Here is a 21,602-nt window from a genome sequence, read left to right as displayed (position 1 = left end):
TATATTTATAGATGAGGTTGTAAAAGAAGTAAATGCTAGTGTGTTCGGGAGAGGGGTGGGATTAAATTAAGGGGAATCAAATACAAAATGGGAGTTGACATAGTTACTTTTTCCTGATGATACTGTGCTTACAGGAGACTCTAAAGAAAAGTTGCAAAGGTTAGTGGATGAGTTTGAGAGTGTGTGTAAAGGTAGAAAGTTGAAAATGAACATAGAAAAGAGTAAGGTGATGAGGGTATCAAATGATTTAGATAAAGAAAAATTGGATATCAAATTGGAGAGGAGGAGTATGGAAGAAGTGAATGTTTTCAGATACTATTTGGGAGTTGACGTGTCAGTGGATGGATTTATGAAGGATGAGGTTAACCATAGAATTGATGAAGGAAAAAAGGTGAGTGGTGCATTGAGGTATATGTGGAGACAAAAAACATTATCTATGGAGGCAAAGAAGGGAATGTATGAAAGTATAGTGGTACCAACACTCTTACATGGGTGTGAAGCTTGGGTTGTAAATGCTGCAGCGAGGAGATGGGTGGAGGCAGTGGAGATGTCCTCTCTAAATATTATGCAGAAAATTCGGAGTGTGGAAATTAGGAGAACGTGTGGAGTTAATAAAAGTATTAGTCAGAGGGCTGAAGAGGGGTTGTTGAGGTGGTTTGGTCATTTAGAGAGAATGGATCTAAGTAGAATGACATGGAGAGAGTATAAATCTGTTGGGAAAGGAAGGCGGGGTTGGGGTCATCCTCAAAAAGGTTGGAGGGTGGGTAAAGGTGGTTTTGTGGGCAAGGGGCTTGGACTTCCAGCAAGCGTGCATGTGTGTGTTAGATAGGAGTGAATGGAGACGAATGGTATTTGGGACCTGATGAGCTGTTGGAGTGTAAGCAGGGTAATATTTAGTGAAGGGATTCAGGGAAACCGGTTATTTTTATATAGCCGGACTCGAGTACTGGAAATGGGAAGTACAATGCCTGCACTTTAAAGGAGGGGTTAGGGATACTGACAGTTTGGAAGGATGTGTTGTGTATCTTTATATGTATATGCTTTTAAACTGTTGTGTTCTGAGCACCTCTGCAAAAACAGTGATTATGTATGAGTGAGGTGAAAGTGTTGAATGATGATGAAAGTATTTTCTTTTTGGGGATTTTCTTTCTTTTTGGGTCACCCTGCCTCGGTGGGAGATGGCCAACTTGTTGAAAAAAAAAAAAAAAAAAAAAAAAAAAAAAAAAAAAAAAAAAAAAAAACTGAAAAACTGAAACTGCACCATGTGAATTCCAACACACAGATTTTTCTAAGACAGAAATTAAAGGATCTAGTGGACCCAGTAATCAATGCAGTACAAACACTCAAATGCACTGTCTTCCAAAGTTGTAGATTTTTATTATGCCATGTTTTTATCAAAGGGTCTCTTGCAATTAGCTAATTACTATTTCTTTCATGGTGCCCATTTAGTTTGGGCTAGGTCAACAACCCTTAAATTGTGGGTATTAATACAACCCCTAAACAACAGGGCCTGGTGCATGACCCCTGAATTATGGAGCATGGTGCATGACCCCTGAATTATGGAGCATGGTGCATGACCCCTGAATTATGGAGCATGGTGCATGACCCTTAAAATAAGGGATTGGCAAATGACCCCTAAATTGTGGAGCCTGGTAAATGACCCCTAACTGTGGGGCCTGGCAAATGGCCCCTATATTGTGTAGCCTGGTAAATGACCCATAAATTGTGGGGCCTAGCAAATGACCCCTAAATTTTGAGGCCTGGCAAATGACCCCTAAATTGTGGGGCCTGGTAAATGACTCCTAAATTGTAGGGTGTGACAAATGACCCATAAATTGTGGGACCTAGCAAATGGCCCCTAAACTGAAAATTAACCATAGGGAATCCTTCAAAATTTGCTTCACTGAATTTTCGTTGCATGACTATTCTTCCTGTACATTCTGTTATGAATATCAATATAACAAGATTAGAGCAAGAATACAATAAGTATGGCCTCACAAACACAAAATTAGACCAAATCCAAAATAAAATTTATTTTGTTAGAATTGGATCTGTGCTCCAGTTCCCTGAATTGAGCCTGAATACCTTCCATCCCCCCTCCCCAGCATGTACTGTGTAATCCTATGGGTTTAGCGCTCCCCCATGATTACAATAATAAAGGTCCTGTGAATATATAATTGCAACTGCAGTCTTACTAAACTCCAACAATTTTTTTTTTAAACGCATTGGCCGATTCCCACCAAGGCAAGGTTGCCCGAAAAAGAAAAACTTTCATCATCATTCACTCCATCACTGGCAAGACAGTGATGGAGTGAATGATGATGTAAGTTTTTCCTTTTCGGGCCACCCTGCCTTGGTGGGAATAGGCTGACGTGTTAAAAAAAAAAAAGTTAGAATTTAGTAAGATTATATATTCACAGGACCTTTATTATAATAATCATAGGGGAGCACTAAACCCATAAGATTATACAGCACACGCTAGGGAAGGGAGGGGATGGAAGGTATTCAGTCTCAATTCAGGAAACTGGAGTACAGATCCAATTCCCTAGATCAAGAGCCCCTCATCAGCATAAAGGAACCTCCCTTGAGGGGCATGGGATCTTTAGAAACCTCTTTCCTGACAAATCTAGGGCCAGCTGTACATTGGTACAATGCTGCTGTTAGGTAAAAAATAAAAAAAAAAGAAAGAGCAATAATATAAAACAGTTAATGCTTTGCTCTGGTAAAGTATTCAGAAATACAATATGACATGAGGGAAAAAGAAATAAGGACTGCCATAAAACAAGCTATACAAAACTCATTTGGCATTCCATATTCAATTATGCCTTCCAAAGCGACACAAGCTGTGAATCATACCGAAGAGTTCCTAATCTATAAATTTAGGGTAAAAAAGAGTTGAAATCTATGGATCTGCAGCATGGGTTTCAAACCATTTTTGTAAAGGTTAGTTTTTAATAAGACATAAAAGCAAAATCACAAAACCAACTTCTGGATAAAATTGATTTCAAAATAAATATGCACTTACATAAAAAAAAAAAGAGGTAATTTAAAAATCTTAATATAATACTATATGAGCATGCAAGTTAGAAAACATGAAGCAAGTCAGAAAGAATGCATGGAAATTAAAACTAATTATAAAACAATAAAAAAGCGAGAGGACAAAACATTAGATTCAATATACATACACTTCTGGTAAGGGTAGTGTGTGATGATGTGTGCTGAACTGACCGAGGGGCAAACATCAATTTTAAACAAAATCACAGCGTAAGTTAACTTTTGGGACACTTAAGATATTAGGTAAAGCAAAGACATTCAAGAATGTGTGTTTTTCATTCAGACTTGATTAAGTTTGCACTCTTCCCATGTATGTGGGAATTTACTTGTCTACAGCTTTAAATTAAAAATATATTAAAGACAGTTCTACAATGAGGAAAGACAGGTGCTCACTTTCAACAAGTGTGATGTTCCACCCGACTGGCAAAGAACCCCCCACTGTTCCAGTAAGTACCTGGAGTCCCTCCACATTCCTTTGTATCTGCTGAAGAGGACCTGAACAGGTCAAAATATACAGCCAACCATTCTTTCTCGTATCTATCTTGTGGGGCTATCCTCTTTCTCATACTGGTAATGATATTTAAATACCAAGCACAATCTACCACATGAGATATGTATCCTCAAAACTACATGAAGCTTCAATAATACATATTACAATACAAATTTACTTAGGATAAAATTTTGTGCAATCATTAAATCCTTACAGCTGAATCAAATGACTGATTCAGTTTAATTCGAAGTTAATTCATCACACAAAACACACACTACCCATCAAGAAACGGTATAGAGTATTAAATAATTACCAACAAACAAATGTTTCACAGCACCTATAACAGTGGGTTTAGTGATTTCTTCTTTATCCACTGGGACGGACTTCTTCTCTGGGGCTTGAAACAAAAAAGATCTAGCATGAAGCTACTCTTATTCAGTGATTATCTACCATTCTGTCTCTCTTCCTATTACTCATTCTCATTCATTCATTTTCTCCCTCACGCTCTTGCATTCCTTTATTCTCTCTCTCTCTCACTCCCTTTCTCATTCTCTCATTCATTCTCATTATCTCTCTCAGCACACTAAGTCATACATAACATTTTCTCTCTCAGCATAACATTAAACAAATAGTAATACTCTTTTTTGTAAAGAAAACTGGTTCTTATAAATAGCATACAAATATAACTCTGAAATAAAATATTACCCCCCCCCAAAAGTCCCTTTATTAATACTCACCATACACATTTATACAAGACATTTTCTAAAAAATGCAACCACACCACATTATCATACTTTCCTAATTTTGTAAGGTGTTTTGAATCTTGCTGGTAAGCAAAGGTAAAAAAAAATAAAAATAAAGGGTATATGCAAGACTGTACACAAGGGTTCCTCTCTCTTTCTCTCTCTCTCTTCTAGTTACTGTAACATGAAAGCAAAACTTCACATCATAGCAAAGAAATGAAAGGATATTAATTTTTCATTTCACTTGAAAATTAGTGCGAGAAAAGCAATTATTTAACAAAGACAAAGAACTGGCATCATTATGCTGTATCACATGGTTCATTTAGCTGGAGAGGCCTTATCATATGGTTTATTGTTATTTATTTTTTGTTAATGATTTTCTATCAATGTTTATTTCATACATAAAATAAATTTTGATCATTTAAATTGTTTACAAGTGTTTGGTTCATATAAAGTATTTCCTTTTGTATTTTTTACCCTTGCTTGTCTCGACATTACTTCTTGCAATAACCCTTCAATCCCACATTTCCCCATTATGTGTTTGTCTCCTTAAACTGTTCCACAACAAAAAACTTACCAGTATCCTCTCTTCAAGGATTTGTCATGCATGTAATATGGTGACAGACAATTTGTAAAAGCTTGCACCTCATCTACACTCAATTTCTATGAAGCTACAATGAAAAACTGCAGACCTTATCACACACTGAAAAATTACAACGAAACAGCATTCCAATTATATTCTCAGACATCTTGATGGTCAATTCTTGAATGCTTTTTAATATATATCAATGTGAAAACCTTCATACTTCTAATAAATTACTTTTGCCTCACAATTTTTTTTTTTCATCTTCACTTTTGTTTGCATTTATTTATTTGCCCACATCTAGTAGGTTCCACTTTGTTGTCCTCTTATTCAGCAAATTATCTACTTAGTACAGTACTGTATGATTAATTAAAGCATTCATACAAGCCACATTTTTCTATGTACTTTCGCAACCCTCCCTACATCATGCAATATTACAGCCTCTCCTTACTTAATGACGGAGTTCTATTCCTAAGAGCACATCAGTAAACGAATTCGTTGCTAAGTGAGGAGCATACTATATGGTAGTGGGTTTGCATCAACCATCTATGATATTGTTTTAATGTCATCTTTGCATCATTTATAACATTACTGGTATATTCTTAAATGCTTATACGTTAATGTACTGAATATTGTAATAAACAGAATAGAGAAAATCTGCTCTATTATACATTATTTAGGTATGTATACTGGTCAGAGAGCCCGTTGTAAGTCCAAGGCATTGGTAAACGAGTACGTCGCTAAGTGAGGAGAGGCTGTACTTAATTCATTCATATGATATTCAACCTCATTATAGCTTCAACTGTTCAGCTCCATACAGTTGAGCTCTTCTTCAGGCTGAGGGGCTGACTAGCTCAGCTACTGTTACAACCAAATTTTTTTAGACAGTCAAATAACTGAAAAATAACTGCTGTATAAGAGCAATCATCTTTCTCTAGCTTTTAATTACACATCATAACACTATCCAAAATAATAAGGGGCAGTATAAACTGCAAAAGCTGATGACACTCTTCAGGTCACTTGTTCTATCTAGGCTGGAATATTGCTGCACACTAACAGCACCTTTCAAGGCAGGTGAAATTGCTGACCTAGAAAATGCACAGAGAACCTTCACGGCGCGCATAACAGAGATAAAACACCTCAATTACTGGGAGCGCTTGAGGTTCCTGAACCTGTATTCCCTGGAACGCAGGCGGGAGAGATACATGATTATATACACCTGGAAAATCCTAGAGGGACTAGTACCGAACTTGCACACGAAAATCACTCACTACGAAAGCAAAAGACTTGGCAGACGATGCAACATACCCCAATGAAAAGCAGGGGTGTCACTAGCACGTTAAGAGACCATACAATAAGTGTCAGGGGCCCGAGACTGTTCAACTGCCTCCCAGCATACATAAAGGGGATTACCAACAGACCCCTGGCAGTCTTCAAGCTGGCACTGGACAAGCACCTAAAGTCGGTTCCTGACCAGCCGGGCTGTGGCTCGTACGTTGGTTTGCGTGCAGCCAGCAGCAACAGCCTGGTTGATCAGGCTCTGATCCACCAGGAGGCCTGGTCACAGACCGGGCCACGGGGGCGTTGACCCCCGGAACTCTCTCCAGGTAATGACTTACTAACCCTGCCTGGGCATGTAAATAAACTTGCAGTTCTCTAATTATAAAGACCTATTTGTAGCTACAGGAGTAGAGCTAGGCTCGTAGCATCCCACCTTCAATATTTAATCTACCACATGGGATGTCTAATGAGATGTGAATGCATCATGGTATTACTCTCTATGTACACTAACATAGAGAAACTCCAGTGCCAGAAAAAAAAATGCTCAATTTCAATGATAAAATTTTAGTTTATGGGTTTACAAAAAAAATAAAGAGATTTTAAGGGATACACAAATTAGCATTAACTTAAAAAATTCAACAATATTTTTTACACCATCCAGACACAACATAAAAGAAAATGCCTGACAATAAATACTGAGATTAAATTAAAGTTTAATTCCACATCGACCGACTGTGCCTGAGAAAATTCCAAAATTAAAAAAACACTAACAAATAATTGTAATAGCATCCCACATACCTTTTCCTGCAGCAGGAACTTGAATGGCAGCAAGAGTAGCAGCCATAGCTTGGTCAAGAGCAGACGTTGTTTTTTTATCTGGTATAGTACTGGCATTGATACCAGTATTGATGCTAGTATTGATACTGGTATTAATAGTACTACTGTTATTAGTACCATTTTTATTCCTGAAAAATACAATTTTACTGTACAGTTAATTTGTAATGCAATAAAATGTCTGATGTGCTAATACCCACCTTACTTATAATGGTATAATGAGCATCAAATGCAAAGCATTTTTACAAAATTTTAAATAATTAATCTTACCTACTTAATTTTTTTTAACATCACCATCTTCCACTGAAGTAGAGTAACCCAAATAAAAGAGGAAACCAGCCACTGTCATTCAGTGAATCACTATCTTGCTAGAATGTGCTGACATCACAGTTTAGATAACCCTCTAAATTACATCCATTGTACTTCCCAAATCCAGAACTCAAGTTCAGTTAACCAGTTTCTTCATAAATGTTACCTTGCTCACACTCCAACAGAACATCAAGTGATGAAAACCACTCATTTCCACTCACTCCAGTCTAATGCACTCACACAAGCATGGTGGATGCTCAAACCCCTAGCTCTCAAAACCTTTAACTTCCTTCTTTCCAACTGTTTCTGGGACAATTACAGATCCATCCTTCCACTCCTGATTTATACACACTCATTGGCATCCTCTCTCACACACTGTCTCTAAATACCTAAACCACCTCAGCAATCCTTTCTTATCACTCTTGAATTATACCCAGTAATCCTCCATTATAGGCCTTCAAACTTTTTCATGACTCATAGGATATACCCGAGTCCTAGTCCTTCCTAGAAAATAATTCTAGTGCATGCATTTTCTTTCCAACTGTTTCAGTAAGTATCACACCCTCCAACACACACAAGACAAAGCTTTAGTAAATGGCACAGATTAGATTTAGTGATAAAATAAAGCATAATTTTGATAGAAATATATTTATGTAAACATTTTAGTGGTATCTCTCTCTGTAGTTATATTCAAGTTTGAATGCTCTTACAATCGTATAGGAAATTTCTCTTTTTAAAAAAATCATTAATACAGGAAAGTAAAGATCATGTGTAGAGTTAAAGTAGATGCTTGTAAGATATGCCTTCCAATTTTTATGTTCCTGAGAAGAGAAAAAAAGAAAATTTAAGCCAGAATATAAAATATTTAGCAGATTTCCATGTTATTCTCATATGACAAAACAGTTTTTCTTATTTTTAGTAATTTATAGAGGAAAAAGTAACATTTATGAAAGGATTCAGGGAAAATGGTTAGCGAGACTCAAGTCCTGGAGGTGGAAGTACAATGCCTGCACTCTGAAGGAGGGGTTGGAGATATGTTGCAGTTTTTGAACTGTAGTGTCGGCACACCTCTGGTAAGATGATGATGTAGTGAGTGATGATGAAAATGTTTCTTCTTTTTGAGTCACCCTCCCTCAGTGGGAAATGGCTGGCTAAAAAAAAAAAAATTATAAAACAGCCTCAATGACCACTTTGGGTGTGATTACTCACCTAATTCAACTAATTTTATTTATTATAATTACAGTACTTACACATTTTCTTCTAAAGCAATTTTTGTTTTCAGGTCCTCTAGTTCTTTGGGAACTGTCCAACGAGATTCTTTTGTATTTACATTGTGGTAGTATGTCTTTCCACTTTCTGATTTGTATTCTTTCCATGGACATTGGGAAAGTAACAGCTGCAAGAAAAAATCTTTATATAAATAATAAAGAGGACAAAATTTTAAAATTTAAACTCTTATACAAAACATTAATTCAAACACTAAAATTCTTAATAAACATACAGTGCATAAAGGAAACATGAATACTCCAAAGTATTTAATCAATAGAAGAAAGGTAAAATATTAATAAGCAAGGCTTTTGTTTTATTGTTCAATATAAAACCGTAACTAAGGTAAGGTGATAAAAAAAATTACCTCAACAGGGGTCTTCAGTTCATCTGGCTTCTCCCATGATGACTGCCTTGTCAATGTATTGTAAAAATAAATCCTTCCATCTGGAGCCTTGTGTTCTGTCCAAACATTCTTTTTGTCCTTGGTAGGTGAACTGAAATTATTACAAATTAATATTTTATTCGTATTTCTAATACTTAAATAGCTATGTACAAAATCCTTTTTTTTTTTCTACCATCAGACGAAAAATAGGTATGATGCCTTATTTTCTCAAAGAATTTAAATTATTGGAGTGGCTATAATGAAAGAAAAAGCTGAAGCTCGGAGAGTCTCTTCTATTTTTCTATTCTGACCTCTTCTATCCACATAATTTAGATATTTTTCTAACAGAATTGCCTTATTATAAACCAAATGATTTCCCAGCCTGTTCTTCCACTGTAGGCCATAATTCTTTCTAGCTTATTTGTTTCCCCAAAATTCACTGTAAGACCTTTTTCCTTAAAATATACAGTATTTTCCTTCCTTATGTTTGGCCATTATGTCAGATTCCTTAATTCTTGTTCATTCCTCTCACTCTTCTCATCTCCCACCTCTCTACATCAAAAACATAATAAAGAATTATTCTAATGCATTTTATTACAGTACCCTAATTTTTTTTTTTTCAACTCACACATAATCAGTTTTTGCAGAGGTGCCCAGAATACAACAGTTCAGAAGTATATACATATAAAAATACACAATATATCCCTCCAAACTGCCAATATCTCAAACCCCTCCTTTAGAGTGCAGGCATTGTACTTCCCATTTCCAGGACTCAAGTCCGGTTATATAAAATAACCGGTTTCCCTGAATCCCTTCACTAAATATTACCCTGTTCACACTCCAACAGCTCGTCAGGTCCCAAATACCATTTGTCTCCATTCACTCCTATCTAACACGCTCGCGCACGCTTGCTGGAAGTCCAAACCCCTCGCCCACAACACCTCCTTTACCCCCTCCCTCCAACCTTTTCGAGGACGACCCCTACCCCGCCTTCCTTCCCCTACAGATTTATACGCTCTCCATGTCATTCTACTTTGATCCATTCTCTCTAAATGACCAAACCACCTCAACAAACCCTCTTCAGCCCTCTTGACTAATACTTTTATTAACTCCACACCTTCTCCTAATTTCCACACTCCGAATTTTCAGAATAATATTTACACCACACATTGCCCTTAGACAGAACATCTCCACTGCCTCCAACCATCTCCTCGCTGCAGCATTTACAACCCAAGCTTCACACCCATATAAGAGTGTTGGTACTACTATACTTTCATACATTCCCTTCTTTGCCTCCATAGATAAAATTTTTTGCTTCCACATATACCTCAATGCACCACTCACCTTTTTTCCTTCCCTAATACTTATATTTATAACTTTCTAGACCTTCCTTACCTTGTTTCTGGTTTGACTGATGTAGTAGTAGTAGTAGGAGTTGTGCTAGGGAGGGCAGGGGACTGTGTTCCAGGCATGGCTATAATTGGAGATGCACCTGCAGAAGTAGTTGGTCCTGGAGTAGTTGCAGGAGACACTACCTGAACTGCAGCAGGAGAATTACTGGCTGGAGGAGTATTTAGCTGAGGACCAGCAGAAATTACAGCCCCACTACCTTCACCTGAAATAACATTTACTTTAATGTAACAGAAATAAATACGATTATTTTAGTGAGAATTTTTTTTTTTTTTTTAAGAATTTAATAAAATTATATAACATTAACAACAATACTTGCATTAACAGTTAATAAAATAAACATTACATTATTACTGGGCAATGCACAGTCAAGATATGGATGATAGTGCACAAAACTCGAAATGCCATAAATAATACGAGGCGTTGAGAGGAAAACAGAGAAATTCGCCAGTGAGTGAAAAGTGCATTTTCTATACCAAAAAGTTCATTATTTTTTCTAGTATCATATACACTGTGCATTACTCAGACTGGCAAGTATGTCACCTTTACCCTGCCATTTCCCACTGACCATGCAGTCATGCCTAAAATAAAAGTAACTTGATGTTCTTGGTCTATTTTAATTAAATCTACTTTAAAATGAAACCAGTCTGATCCAAATTGTATGGCTGGTTACTGAGATATTGTTGCAAACATGCTGTGAAAGTCTATGTAATTTTCTCAAAAATGTCATTTCACAAATTCGTTGGTGTTCTTCTCAGTGCCTCTTATAAGCTTAATTCTAAGCAGAGATACTTTCTCAATGCTTTATACTGTGTACTGTAAATTTTCCATCAAATTAACTTCCATTCATATATATATATACCTGCAGAAGCCTGTCCGAAAGAGCTCATAAATCCAGGTGGAGGGATAGTGAATGCTGGTGGTGGTAAGCCCGGTGGAGCTGATGGGGGCATGAAACTTGGTGGTGGGAGGCGTGGAGGCAAATTAGGACCTGGGGGAGGCATTCTGTAACCAGCTGGAGGTGTCCCGTAACCAGGAGGGACATTGCCACCTGGTGGCCCTCCTCCACTCTGTGACACAAGTATAAAAACAAAATGTCAGAAATTTTCAAAATATAAATACAAAAAAATATAAGCAAAATAAACATAGGTAAGACTTTACCATATAGTATTTGAGAAGAAATTGTGATTCTAATGTTCAATTTTTTAAAGAGATTATTTAACAGCAAAAATGTGCCAAACATTCATAAACAAGCCATGTATGTAAATATAAAACACTATACTACAGTACATTTTGAAAATGGTTTAATAAGTACTGTTATAAAGTTTTCAAAGCTTGCAAGACAGTCTCAGAACAGACCCAGTAGGAAGAAAATCTGTAAGACTTATTATGTAAAGTGTACAAAACATTTATGTAAAATTTAATTACAGAAAATCAGATTCCTAGAGTATTATTCAAACTATCGTATTTTTCTATTCATATAAGGCTAAGAGACAACTTTACATCAGCTACAAATTTAAACTGCAATACACAAAAATGAACTTACATATTCCTATCTAAAGAAGGATAGTTACAAAGGAATTAACAGGATAAAGAGAAGAAAACAAAAAATTACTGAATATAAATGAATAAAAATTAGAGCATTTTTTTACATATTAGCCAGCCTAAAAGTAAAACAAATGAAAAAAAAAAAAAAGTCTTCTCAAAATAAATCCACCACATATGCATGCAAAAGTTTAGATTATGTGACTGAGACATACCCTGAATAATTTAAGTGAGCAGAGAGGTCTACCATGATGTATACAGAAGATAGATATACTTACTTGACTTGCTTATTTCAATCACTGCCCTGGGTGATATCTTAACTAGCCAGACTGTTAATGCCTGCAGCTGGCAGTCTGATGTAGGTACCAGAACCAAGCTGATGAGGTACATATTCAAGAAACACATCTCCTCTCAAAGACAAGGATATGCTGGTGATTTCCTTTATATTTGAAGTAAGAGTATAGTACTGACAAACCTTGAACCCTTTATTCTTATACAGTTATACCTTAGTGTGTTGATCTTCATTAGGGCTATTTTGAACAATTTTACAAGAATTTCAAAACTGTTATGTAGATTTGGAATGAATCCCTCCATTATTTTGTAGTTGTAAAAACTATTAACCCTTTCAGGGTCCATCCCGTAGATCTACGGTTTTACGTTCAGGGTCCAAATCGTAGATCTACGTCATGAGCTCAGCTCACTCTGATAAACTGTGAGTGGTAAATTTGGGCCTAGATATGAGAGAATACATCTATGTGGTATGTGTGCACCACATAAAACAAATCCTGCAGCACACTGTGTATAATGAGAGAAAAAAAAACTGAGACCGTAATTTTCGATTAAAACAGCGACTTTGCGGTGTTTTTTCGTATGTTTTTTATAGTTGTATTTGTGATTTCTTGGTCTCATTTGATAGAATGGAAGACATATTACAGAAATAGAGATAATTTTGATTGGTTTTAGCACTGGAAATGGCTTGAAACTGAGCTCAAAGTGGCGGAAATGTTAAACTTTTGCCGATATTCAAGAGTAAACAAACGACCTCACACGTCTAATACACGCCAGCTGGTGGGTCTAATATACATTCACAAATATGGTGATGATATTTATACAATTATTACAATATTGCATAACAGTAAATCTTCTATTTTTTGCTGTGAATAAAAATTCATTATGTGAATAAAAAATCAAAATGGAATTTATCTGTAAAGCCTCAAAACATAACTAATGAACAGAGGAAATGTTAGTTTAGTGCCAGGAATACCTACAGTGTTTATTCTGGACCCTATTTTGAAATTGGAATATTTTGAACTTTGTGTTAAATTGGCCAAATTACCAATTTCCGGTCACTTTATTTTGTAGTTGAAACAGTTGACTTAGTGATTTCTTGTGCTCAATCGATGGAATAGAAGTAATACTAGTGAAATAGCTAAGAATTTGGTCGACTGGAATAATGTAACTGGCCTAAAATGGGAGTCAAAGTCGGCAAAATCGCCGATTCGTAAATATCGCTGACACATCAAAATTCACGAGAGCATAACTTCGTAAATTTTCCATCAAATTTCGTACTTTTTGTTTTATTACATTCACAAAAAGATTCTCTACCATTTCATAAGAAAAAATAATTTTTTTTTTTTTTTTTAAATTCTTGGACACTGGGGCACCACTTCAGATTTTGGCCTTGGACCCTGAAAGGGTTAACCAACTTGCCTGCACTACAGTTCAGCTTGAGGAATTTTATGACTTTTTTGGGTAATCCTAGGTTCTCTACACATATGCTATGTATGATAATCTGTGAAACTGTATTTGTGTATACCTGAATAAACTTACTGACTTACTTATAGTTTATTTGACTAAAGGGTTCCATTATTACTAGCCATTATTGTCATGTAGAGCAATATTTCAGTAAAGTGTGAGCAAGTGCTTTTAAGAATGCATCATCAATGGCATGATACTTCTTACTTGAAATACCCTTGTAATTATTATATAATGGTGAAGCGCTATAGACACAAGGCACAGAGGTCACAGACCACCTAGGGAATAAAAGGCACTTAACTTTGATCCAAAGACATGGAGAGTAGCTCTAATTCCCTAGACTATGAGTCCTTCACCACTGTTCAGGTACCTCCCTTTAAGAGAAATGTTCTTCTGCCTATTATTTTTCCTACAGTAACTACTGTATTCCTGTTGTGAATACAGTAGTTCCTTCAAGAACTTGCTGTATTTGGATATGGTTATTCCCAGGACAGATGTCTCCCTTCCACTCTATGGTAAATATCTATTTGTAGCTACAGGAGCAGAACTATGCTTGTTACTTTATATTCAATTCTAACTTTTGCTTTTTAAAACAGAGGAACTAAAATTTGTCTTCATTATCATCACAATGTTAGAGTACAAGAGTAACTCATAATCAACAAATGAAAATAACACAAATATTGTCAATCTAGTTAGAGAGAGAGACTTTATAGCTTAGAAAGGATCTTTATTTAGACTGAAAAATTTTCCATTTTCATATTGCTGAAAATGGATTATTATATAATACCTATACAATCATAATGCTATCTATAGTCTACTGCAAAATTTTATAATAACTGATAATGAAAACACTGTCTTCTCCCATGATCTGGTAATAAATTATACAAAATATTGAAAAAGAAAACCAAAGAAAATTGTTATTAAGCAGAATTTTAAATTTCCTATTTGTGACATAATGCACTACCTATATACTGTATCAGCATCATGGTAGACCTCATGCCACTTGTTCAGACACCTGGTACTAATGCATACTGCATGACTCAAATGGTCATTAGCTTTTCCATAAATTATGCTTCTTGTCACTTCCTGCTAATAAATAGGAATACTGTAATCTACTTTTAGATGCTTTTCTGTGGAGAAGAACACCATACAAGGACCAGCTTTTATTACCAGACAATATTCTGCTCGGTACAAGCTTTACCAAGTCTACTTGACAAAGCAACTCAAATGTCTGGAAATAACAACTCGTCCTTGTGTGGTGTCTTTCTCAACATACTTGTCAGCAGTTCCTGCTCTCAGCTGATGCTTCTTGTCGTTAGCAGTAAGACTGGATAATAAACCTCATTGTTGCTGCAAATATAAATACATCAAACAAATTTCACATATAAAATATCAATGAATCATTCCATATTTGTTTTTTTAAACTCGTAGAAAAATAAGAATGAATGAATTTTGGGGTAAAATATGAATTTACTTTCACACTGTTAATTAGATAAGGTAGAGTTAGTTTGGTTCTGGGACTATCTTATTTTCATTCACGGCATGTTTTCCACATACAGTAGACTCTTGCATATCATGCTAATGCAAACTGTGTTATCAATACAGCACTACCAGTAATGAAACTTTCTTCCCAAGATTACTCTTCAGAGGAAACCGATCGAGTGTTCGTGCAGAAAAATTAGAAGAAAATTAGTTTATGTAAAATTAGGCTTGATTGAGCAGGAAGACATTTCACCTCCATGCCCAGGGTGAGGCCATTGTTTTAAAAGAAAGCCTAGCTTGGCTCCTTGGTGTAAACACCCGCCCACAAGGTCAGTTAGCTTCTGGATGTGTATCATATCATATACTCTCATATTTATCACTCCATTTTCAAAATTTTCAACACCCAGTCTTGTCTTTGGACATTAAGGTAGTATGGTGGAGGTGGAGCCAGTCAAATACTAAGAAAGAGGTGCACTGCAAGGGAGCTAGGGGCCCACAGAGGGTAGGAGCAAGAACACAGAGGGGAGAAAAATAAATAATGAAGGAACAAATACCCAAGGCAGAAGACAACCCAAAGGAGAAAGAGGAAAGAGGAAAGAGGAAAGAGGAAAGAGGAAAGAGGAAGAGGGAGAGGGAGAAGAAAAAAAAGGAATCAGGTTAAGTCACAGGTGTTCTGAAGTTTGGAGCATTTTACAATGTAGTGGGAAAGGAGGGCATCTACAAAGACGATGCCAGGACTAAGATTCATACAAGGAAAGTTGTGTATAAGGGAGGATTCAACCAGACAGTGACTGTCAAATCCTCTGGTTGAATCCTCCCTCATATACAACTTTCCTTGTATGAATCTTAGTCCTGGCTTTGTCTCTGTAGATGCCATCCTTTCCCACTACACTGTAAAATACTCCAAACTTCAGAACACCCATGACTTATCCTGATTCCTTTTTCTTCTTCTCCCTCTTCCTCTTTCTTCTTTCTCCTTTGGGCTGTCTTTCTTCTACCTTGGGTATTTGTTCCTTCATTATTTATTTTTCCCCTCTCTGTGTTCTTGCTCCTACCCTCTGTGGGCCCCTAGCTTCCTTGCAGTGCTCCTCTTTCTTAATATCTGACTGCCTCCACCTCCATCATACTACCTCCCCCACTACTACTTTCTACCTCCACTACTACCACTACCACCTCCTGGCCTATACATATACTCCCTCCTTCTCTCCTTTTTGTTAGTGTGACTTTGTAAATGGTCAAAGTCGAACTGAAACGTCATCGTAAGCTCCTCTCTTCTATGTGAGGGTTATTTGTGTAAAAGAGCAAAAGAGCTTGTGGCCAACTGAAAAGAATGTCAAGGTCATCATTACTGCTAAATATGACAGAAAAGTTACTAAATGTGTGGATTGAGCATTAATGCAAGATAGCCTATTTATTGCCCTCATGTTCATGGAGAGAACTCTATCACATTGTAAGTGTGGCTAGGACACAGCCTGCACAAATAACAGGAACACAACTGTCACAGCCATCCACCTTGGCCCAATAGGGAAATAGCAATCCTCTCTACTGACGTCAACAATCAACAAGCACCAGCAGCTAGAATTGAAGGCCAGAAGGAATTGTTGTCTGTAACCTTTCCCTTCTTGATGACTGCCTAAACCTCCAACTAGGCCTAGAAGAATATCAACCCTTTCCATAAAAGTCTAGATCAAGAAGCAATGACAACTACAATGTAAAGTATCAAATGCTTCATTATTTTTGATTACTTAAGAAATAAAAAAATTGACTTTTTTATAGTGTTAACCCTTAAACGGTCCAAACGTATATATACGTTCTCGTGTGTAGTGCCCCAAACGTATATATACATTTCATTTTTCATTCATTCAAAATTGGCGCAATATGCCTGAGTCGTCTACACATGAAAGAATGGGTGTGCGCACTCAAGTGTGCGCCATATGAAAAAAACTGGGGATGCCTGGGTACCACATGGTAGGTCCAGTTACATTCAGCTCCATCTTGGGTCAGCATCATGGCACATCCTCATAATTCACTCATGCCAGTCCCAGGACCCATTACATACCTCTGTAATCTGTAAATACCTTTGTAACTTGTCATGATTGTGACCAGACCTACCTGGAGTTCATTACCTTTGTAAATTGTGAGTTCATTACCTTTGTAAATTGTGAGTTCATTACCTCTGTAACTTGCTCAGCTATCAAAACTTTGGAGTCCAGTCCCTGGACCAATTATGTACCTCTGTAATCTTTTGACTACCGCCCACAGGATGGGTATGGGGTGCATAATAAACATATTAAACTAACTAAAAACCTCGTCGTATTAACACTACTATTCGAGGAAAGTGATATAGAGCGTAAGTTTAGTGGATTTGACACCAATAGGGCCAGTAATATTGAAGGAATTAGTGAAAATGTCAACAATAACCCAGATGACCCTCAGCCCATCACCTCTGGGGTAGCCACACCTGACCCTGGGCCAAGCACCTCTGGGGTAGCCAGTGTGGCCACACAAGACCCTGGGCCAAGTACCTCTGGAGTGGCGAGTGTTACCCATAGGCAACTTCGCAAGAGAAAACTATCATTTTCCCGGTGTTTTAGTGATAGTGAAAGTGATGTAAGTGACAATGAGATTGATTTTATGCCATTCGAGGATTCGTCTAGCGATAGTGAAGTTCATTATTCACCAGTGAGGCATACTTTTAGGCATCGTCATCTACATTCAGGCAGTGTGCCACATGCAATCCCCAAGGGCCGTGGCAGGTCACGGCCACTGATAATGAAAGTGATCATGAAGGCGAGTATGCGGGGATGGAGGAAGTAGTGGTGGGTGGCACGGTGCCTGGACCACATGGCACGGTGGGTGGACAGACAAAGGACCGTCCAGCATCCCCTCAACCATGTGCTGCCTTCACTCCTGTCCCTCCTCCTGCTCCCCCTCACCCCATGCCACAGGTCCAACCTGCACCATGTGATCGTGAGTGGAATTGGACACAGAGTACATGTATATTCGTGCCACAGCCTTGTGATTTTGATGAGAGTGGAAGTGGTATCCAGCCAGAATGTCCCCTAACGAATTAGTCTACAGAGTTAGACTATTTCCAGTTGTACTTTGACGAGCCTATAATGAACTTGATAGTGACCCAGACAAACAATTATTACCGATATGTCATGGGCAACACAGCAGAGGTTGGAGAATCTTCACGGCTGCACAGGTGGAAAGACGCAACAGTGGCTGAAATGTATTTATTCTTTACCACTGTCATGCTTATGCCAGATATCTGTAAGAACAATATACGTAATTACTGGTCCACAGACCACTTCATCAGTACTCCAGTTTTCCGTGACCTCCTCCTGTACAACAGATTCACTCTGTTGCTACAAATGCTGCACATCTCAGACAGAAATACACCAAACAAAATGACCTTCTATACAAAATCCAGGAAGTGTTTATGTATTTGAAGCAGAAATTCAGTGCATACTTTTATCCCTTCAAGAATATTCTTGTTGATGAGTCCTTGATTCTGTTCAAGGGACGCCTCTCATTCAAGCAATATATACCGAGCAAACATAATCGCTTTGGTACAAAACTTCTTGTTATGTGTGACTGTGAGAGTGGTCTTGTGTTGGATGTTACTGTATACACCGGGAGAAACACACTCGATGATGACAGATGGATGTTGGGCATTTCCGGTGATGTTGTTCGCAGGATGATGGAACCATACCTTGACAAGGACCATACATTGTACACAGACAACTAGTATACAAGCCCTATGCTCACTGATTTCCTATGTGTGAACAATACTGATATATGTGGAGCAGTGAGAAGGAATAGAAAACATATGCCAAGGTTCAGTGGAGGCAGTGTTGAAGGTGCAGTGCAAGTGTTTCATGCTAATGACATCATGGCACTGACGTGGCATGACAAACGGGACATGACAGACAGACAGAGCAGGTTAAACAATGAGCCTATTGTAAAGCCAGCTGCTGTCATGGACTATACGTACAATATGCGACTAGTTGACAAGTGTGACATAATGATAGGGTTTGTTGACTGTGTACATAGGAGTCACAAGTGGTATATAAAACTGTTTTTTCACCTTGTAGACATTGCAGTGCTCAATGCATTCAATATGTACAAAATAAAGACTGGAAAATGACAACGTTTTACAGAATTCTCTCTGAATGTTGTCAAACAGATAGCAAGATAGTATGGTACTACACCTGTACCTGCCCCTCAACAGCAGCTTGTCCCACAATCACAACCAGTGGGGGAAGTGCCAGACCAAATCACTCCTAACTGTCACTATCTGGTACCAATGCCACCTACCCCAAAGAAGAATTCCCAGAAAAAGTGTGTTGTGCTACCACCAAAAAACGACCCCAACAGCGGAAGGACACACAATTCATTTGTCAAAAGTGTGTGGTGGCACACTGTATGAATCCATGCTTCATGGAGTATCATACAATCATGGAATTCTAGAAACATAAGTGGAACATGTAAATACTTGTATATAGTTGTAGGTAATAAAATGTTATTCAGCCAGGTGTGCAAAATCACCTGTCAGTGTGTACATGTGTGTTTATGACAATATGATAATAATTTCATATATAATATTGGTGTATAAACAACAATTGGCACTGAAATCAACAGATTTACTATAAAACATAATTATCGTATCATGAAAACCAAGAAAATGAAAAAATGGAAGAAAACGGTAAATATGTAGAATTTCTGCAAGCGGCAGTGCTCCATGTTGCCATCAGGTGATCAAGTGCCAACTTCGCAGCCTCATATCTCGGTAAGTACTGACCCTAATTTTTTTTTTTTATTCTAAAACACTTAAAAAATGTGCTCTTTTTTTCTACCAAAAAAAAAAAAACTTTTTTTTTTCAAAATATTTGGGGCACTGTGCAGGTGAACATATATACGTTTGGACCATTTAAGGGTTAAATACAGAATCCTACACAAATAACTCACACTTAGAAGTGGAAAGTAATAATCATGTTTTGGTCTGACTTGAACCACTGACAAGTTACAGAACTCTATTTCCAAACTGTACATACCTTCTTCACTTTACATACATATTGTAATATTACATATAGCATAAATTTCAGGAGCATAACTTGAGCGAAATGCAAGAGTCTGCTGTAGGTAACAGTTTCATACATTCACACTCGAAACATTTCATATCTAAAAAAATATTAACCATGTGTTTATTCATTTTTTTATAATTTTATTAACATGATGGCAGCAACCACGTTGCTATTTTTTAAATATATAAAGCTTGACAAGTGTCCTGTCATACACATACCTGTACAAATACAGTACCTAAAGATAATAGAGGCTGGCATTATGTATGGGAATAGAGGAATTAATACTGCCTAACTTTACCTACTGTTGTCATAACTAACCAAATAAAACAACTATAACTCACCCTCCAAACATAGCCCCAGCCATGCTGAATTTATTTCTTTGAAATATGCACCACCCTCTACTCCCAGCTGTGGTAACTCCATCAGAACATATTTTGAATGGAATAAAGAGAATACACGACCTGCCATACATTAAAGATCAGTAAAAATGATGCAAGTTTGCAACAAAAATACAATTTACCCAATTCATTGTTAAGTTGTTAACCAACCTTTAATATTCTTATTTCTCAATGGATAAAATCATTTTTGTAGTAGCTTTATTGCTCATTGTTAACCAAGATGCAATTTATGATTCAACATAAAATTCAAACCAGTGTTATTTTTGCGCAGTACTTATTATATTTATTACAGCAGCAAAAATTCCAATCAGTGTAAAAAACAAACTGAGCTGCTACAAACTCAGCTTTATTCACTCTGCAAAACCAAAACCAAATTAGCTATAAACTACTACAAAATCACCATTTTCACTGCCATAACATGTACAGTGGCATTAGTGACCAAACAACACACTGTAAAACTTTAGAGACAAAACCGTAGTACAATACGTACTGTACTTCACTTGCTTGTTAAATAATGTGCTCACAAAGCTATTTATCCACAACCATACTGTATAGGTAACCATTTACCATCAGTATACTCAAGAATGAGCCAATTTGCTTTCTACAGCTATGTACGATCAGTACATTCAAGAGCAAGCCAATTTTTCTTTTCCTCAAAGTTTGTGGGAAAAAGTGGGAGATGCTGTTAAAAGCATTTAAAATTTGTATGCAATCCAAGGATTCAATTATTTTTGAAGCTCATGGTTATACCATAGGTTTGGATATACATATATATAAATGTTTACAATGGTTATACATTTTTTTTTTTTTCAACAAGTTGGCCGTCTCCCACCGAGGCAGGATGACCCAAAAAAGAAAGAAAATCCCCAAAAAGAAAATGCTTTTATCATCATTCAACACTTTCACCACACTCACACATAATCACTGTTTTTGCAGAGGTGCTCAGAATACAACAGTTTAGAAGCATATACGTATAA

At 37.0% G+C, this 21,602-nt stretch overlaps 1 protein-coding gene across 9 annotated transcripts in view; it reads right to left on the bottom strand.

Moving 5' to 3' along the window:
* Prp40 (pre-mRNA processing factor 40) overlaps window positions 1-21,602 on the bottom strand; it is a 114,214-nt gene that overhangs the window by 78,170 nt on the left and 14,442 nt on the right. For 4 of the 9 annotated variants that reach the window (XM_053782812.2, XM_053782815.2, XM_070089364.1 and 1 more), the window contains exons 2-7: window positions 11,218-11,425; window positions 10,341-10,560; window positions 8,928-9,057; window positions 8,545-8,690; window positions 6,950-7,116; window positions 3,858-3,941 (exon numbers count right to left, since the gene is read on the bottom strand). In XM_053782812.2, coding sequence (XP_053638787.1) covers window positions 3,858-3,941; window positions 6,950-7,116; window positions 8,545-8,690; window positions 8,928-9,057; window positions 10,341-10,560; window positions 11,218-11,425 — 955 coding nt within the window. Of the gene's footprint in view, window positions 1-3,857; window positions 3,942-6,949; window positions 7,117-8,544; window positions 8,691-8,927; window positions 9,058-10,340; window positions 10,561-11,217; window positions 11,426-14,931; window positions 15,006-21,602 lie in introns of all 9 variants that reach the window. The other 5 variants (XM_070089367.1, XM_070089365.1, XM_053782814.2 and 2 more) reach the window with 3 other exon arrangements.

Source organism: Cherax quadricarinatus, chromosome 28 (genome assembly GCF_038502225.1).
Source record: "Cherax quadricarinatus isolate ZL_2023a chromosome 28, ASM3850222v1, whole genome shotgun sequence".
Taxonomy (NCBI): Eukaryota; Metazoa; Arthropoda; class Malacostraca; order Decapoda; family Parastacidae; genus Cherax; species Cherax quadricarinatus.
This window is presented reverse-complemented; position numbering and strand designations above follow the sequence as displayed.